The sequence below is a fragment of the Nerophis lumbriciformis genome, linkage group LG03 (assembly GCF_033978685.3).
Source record: "Nerophis lumbriciformis linkage group LG03, RoL_Nlum_v2.1, whole genome shotgun sequence".
Classification (NCBI taxonomy): Eukaryota; Metazoa; Chordata; class Actinopteri; order Syngnathiformes; family Syngnathidae; genus Nerophis; species Nerophis lumbriciformis.
Window position 1 is genome coordinate 23565001 of NC_084550.2, and position 5000 is coordinate 23570000.

Consider the following 5000-nt stretch of genomic DNA (forward strand, 5'->3'; position numbering starts at 1 on the left):
CTTTTAAGCTCTCGGACACCTGATTGTGATTGTTTACTAACAACACGTCCACGTAAAGATCAGCTTGCATTACGCTAACGAGCTGCCATAAGTCATTCTTACTTCATATACTAGTCGGGGTCCTTCATGGCTTTTTGTGTCACTTTTCAGACTTTGAGGCCTTTGTTGATGCTGCTGAAGAGTTCCATCCCCACGTCAAGTTCTTTGCAACGTTCAATCCCAAGGTGGGTCGTTTGGGGTTCATCCTTGAACCAGTCCTGGACTACCACTACCACTCAAAACGTATCGTTAACACTTTAGTATGGGGATAATATTCACCATTAATTAATTGCTTATTAACATGCACATTAGTAACATATTGGCTCTTAACTAGTCATTATTAAGTACTTATTAATGCCTTATTCTGCTTGGCCTAACCCTAACCCTCTAACCCGAACCAAATAACTCAGTCTTTGTTACTTACAATATGTTCCCCTAGTGTCCAAATAACTCTAAATTAAATCTTAGAATATGTTCCCCATACAAAAGTGTTACGGGGGGGTGTATATTGTAGCATCCCGGAAGAGTTAGTGCTGCAAGGGATTCTGGGTATTTGTTCTGTTGTGTTTATGTTGTGTTACGGTGCGGATGTTCTCCCGAAATGTGTTTGTCATTCTTGTTTGGTGTGGGTTCACAGTGTGGCGCATATTTGCAACAGTGTTAAAGTTGTTTATACGGCCACCCTCAGTGTTGACCAAGTATGCTTGCATTCACTCGTGCGTGTGAAAAGCCTTAGATATGATGTGATTGGGCTGGCACGCAAAGGCAGTGCCTTTAAGGTTTATTGGCGCTCTGTACTTCTCCCTACGTCCGTGTACACAGCGGCGTTTTAAAAAGTCATACATTTTACTTTTTGAAACAGATACCGATCATTTCCGATATTACATTTTAAAGCATTTATCGGCCGATAATATCGGCAGTCCGATATTATCGGAGATCTCTAGTTTTAAAGTTAAAGTTAAAGTACCAACGATTGTCACACACACACTAGGTGTGGTGAAATGAACCTCTGCATTTGACCCATCCCTTTGTTCACCACCTGGGAGGTGAGGGGGAGCAGTGGGCAGCAGCGGTGGCCGCGCCTGGGAATCATTTTGGTGATTTAACCCCCAATTTTAACCCTTAATGCAGGGAGGTATTGGGTCCCATTTTTATAGTATGACTCGGCCAGGGTTTGAACTCACGACCTACCGATCGCAGGGTGGACACTCTAACCACAAGGCCACTGAGCAGGTTTTTATAAAATGGGGCCTCCAAATAAAATCACGCTTAGGGCCCCAATTTAGCTAAGGCTGGTTGGGTAAATTTGGCACCGTTCTTTGATTTTGTCTCTTTGATCCTTGCGTTGTTGCCAACAGGTTGCCAAGGCTCTGGATCTAAAGCTGAATGAGGTCGACTTCTACGAACCCTTCATGGAGGACCCTGTCGTCATCCCAGGAAAACCTTACACCGAGGAAGAGCTGGTGAAATACATCGAAGAAAACGACAGGTGAGTCCGGTTCGGAAATGGATTGTTTGTGGGTAACTTTGTCGTTTCCATGTGCCGTTGAAGGCCGACTCTGAGGAAGCTGCAGCCCCACAACATGTACGAGATCTGGGTAAGATTCGTTTTCATTGTTTCTTTACTTTATCGTTGAAATTGATGTCAATCGGGTGTGTTTTGTCCTTAGGAGGATCACGTTGACGGTGAACACATCATCGCTTTTGCTGAGGAGACCGACCCAGGTACATGGACACCGTGTTCCAATACAACTGATAGACCCGGGCAACAGTTTGGGACCAACGTAGTTATTCTATTTCCTAAGACGGCTACGAGTTCTTGGAGATTCTGAAGGAAGTTGCCGAGGACAACACGCACCACCCCCACCTCAGTATTATCTGGATTGACCCTGATGACTTCCCCCTGGTAGGAATGGTTCCCTTTTGTGCTGACTCACCAGGTTTTCTTTGCAGAATTCATTCAGTTATTGCGAGTGGTAATGGTTCACATAGCTGATTTTAGTACCGTTCACAACCATCACAGTACAGATTCTTAGGTTCCGACCTTAGTTCTTAGGTCCTCTTCCATGTTCTCTAAGCCTCTCAGTGAACTTTTTGGGGTGTAAGACAATGGATGACCTGTGACTCCTTCCTCTCCCTGCAGCTTGTACCTCACTGGGAGAAGATTTTTGGGATCGACCTGTCCACTCCACAGATCGGTGTTGTGGAAGCTGATGATGTAAGTTGATTCTTTTCAAAGTGGTCCCGGCAGACACAGGACATTGAAACAATGTTGAGAACTTGTTGAATTATTAGGTCCTGACGTTCAGCAACTCAACCTAACGTTGAAACAACATGCTTTTTGACGACGTTTAGTCAATGTTGGGTTCTGACGTTGATTTGACCATTGAATTGTGGTCATTTCCCAACCAATATTCTACAACACAAATACAACGTTGAAACAACGTTTAATCAACGTTGGGTTCTGACATGGACTTGACCATTGGAATTTGGTCATTTCCCAACCAATATTCTACAACACAAATACAACTTTGAAACAACGTTTAATCAACGCTGGGTTCTGACTTGGATTTGACCATTGAATTGTGGTCATTTCCCAACCAATATTCTACAACACAAATACAACGTTGAAACAATGTGCTTTTTGACGACGTTTATTCAATGTCAGGTTGTGACGTTGATTTGACTGCTGAATTTTGGTCATTTCCCAACAAATATTCTACAACACAATTATAACGTGCTTTTTGACGACGTTTAGTCAATGTTGGGTTCTGACGTTGATTTGACCATTGAAATTTGGTAATTTCCCATCCAATATTGTACAATACAAATACAACGTTGAAACATGAACGTTTAATCAACGTTGGGTTCTGACGTTGATTTGACCATTGAATTTTGGTCATTTCCCAACCAATATTCTACAACACAAATATAACATGCTTTTTGACGACGTTTAGTCAATGTTGGGTTGTGACGTTGGTTTGACCATTGAAATTTGGTCATTTCCCATCGAATATTCTACAACACAAATACAACATTGAAACAACAACGTTTAATCAACGTTGGGTTCTGACGTGGATTTGACCATTGAATTGTGGTCATTTCCCATCCAATATTCTACAACACAAATACAACATTGAAACATGAACGTTTAATCAACGTTGGTTTGACCATTGAAATTTGGTCATTTTCCAACCAATATTCTACAACACAAATACAACGTTGAAACAACGTGCTTTTTGACGACGTTTAATCAACGTTGGGTTCTGATGTAGATTTGACCATTGAAATTTGGTCATTTCCCAACCAATATTCTACAACACAAATACAACGTTGAAACACCCTGCTTTTTGACGACTATTTATCAAATTTGGGTTCTGACGTTGATTTGGCCATTGAATTGTGGTCATTTCCCAACCAATATTCTACAACACAAATACAACGTTGAAACAACGTTTAATCAACGTTGGGTTCTGACATGGACTTGACCATTGGAATTTGGTCATTTCCCAACCAATATTCTACAACACAAATACAACTTTGAAACAACGTTTAATCAACGCTGGGTTCTGACTTGGATTTGACCATTGAATTGTGGTCATTTCCCAACCAATATTCTACAACACAAATACAACGTTGAAACAATGTGCTTTTTGACGACGTTTATTCAATGTCAGGTTGTGACGTTGATTTGACTGCTGAATTTTGGTCATTTCCCAACAAATATTCTACAACACAATTATAACGTGCTTTTTGACGACGTTTAGTCAATGTTGGGTTCTGACGTTGATTTGACCATTGAAATTTGGTAATTTCCCATCCAATATTGTACAATACAAATACAACGTTGAAACATGAACGTTTAATCAACGTTGGGTTCTGACGTTGATTTGACCATTGAATTTTGGTCATTTCCCAACCAATATTCTACAACACAAATATAACATGCTTTTTGACGACGTTTAGTCAATGTTGGGTTGTGATGTTGGTTTGACCATTGAAATTTGGTCATTTCCCATCGAATATTCTACAACACAAATACAACATTGAAACAACAACGTTTAATCAACGTTGGGTTCTGACGTGGATTTGACCATTGAATTGTGGTCATTTCCCATCCAATATTCTACAACACAAATACAACATTGAAACATGAACGTTTAATCAACGTTGGTTTGACCATTGAAATTTGGTCATTTTCCAACCAATATTCTACAACACAAATACAACGTTGAAACACCCTGCTTTTTGACGACTATTTATCAAATTTGGGTTCTGACGTTGATTTGGCCATTGAATTGTGGTCATTTCCCAACCAATATTCTACAACACAAATACAACGTTGAAACAACGTGCTTTTTGACGACGTTTAATCAATGTTAGGTTCTGACGTGGATTTGACCGCTGAATTTTGGTCATTTCCCAACCAATATTCTACAACACAAATACAACGTTGAAACACCCTGCTTTTTGACGACTATTTATCAAATTTGGGTTCTGACGTTGATTTGGCCATTGAATTGTGGTCATTTCCCAACCAATATTCTACAACACAAATACAACGTTGAAACAACGTGCTTTTTGACGACGTTTAATCAATGTTAGGTTCTGACGTGGATTTGACCGCTGAATTTTGGTCATTTCCCAACCAATATTCTACAACACAAATACAACGTTGAAACATGAACGTTTAATCAACGTTGGGTTCCGACGTTGGTTTGACCATTGAAATTTGGTCATTTTCCAACCAATATTCTACAACACAAATACAACGTTGAAACAACATGCTTTTTGACGACATTTAATCAATGTTGGGTTGTGACTTTGGTTTGACCATTGAAATGTGGTCATTTCCCAACCAATATTCTACAACACAAATACAACGTTGAAACAACATGCTTTTTGACGACTATTAATCAATGTTGGGTTCTGACGTTGATTTGACCATTGAATTGTGGTCA

At 40.0% G+C, this 5000-nt stretch overlaps 1 protein-coding gene across 1 annotated transcript in view; it reads left to right on the forward strand.

Moving 5' to 3' along the window:
- casq1a (calsequestrin 1a) overlaps positions 1–5000 on the forward strand; it is a 15276-nt gene that overhangs the window by 7898 nt on the left and 2378 nt on the right. The window contains exons 5-10 of the mRNA XM_061928564.1: positions 151–224; positions 1398–1528; positions 1592–1637; positions 1710–1764; positions 1845–1945; positions 2183–2257. Of these exons, the coding sequence (XP_061784548.1) occupies positions 151–224; positions 1398–1528; positions 1592–1637; positions 1710–1764; positions 1845–1945; positions 2183–2257 (482 nt within the window). The remainder of the gene's footprint in view (positions 1–150; positions 225–1397; positions 1529–1591; positions 1638–1709; positions 1765–1844; positions 1946–2182; positions 2258–5000) is intronic.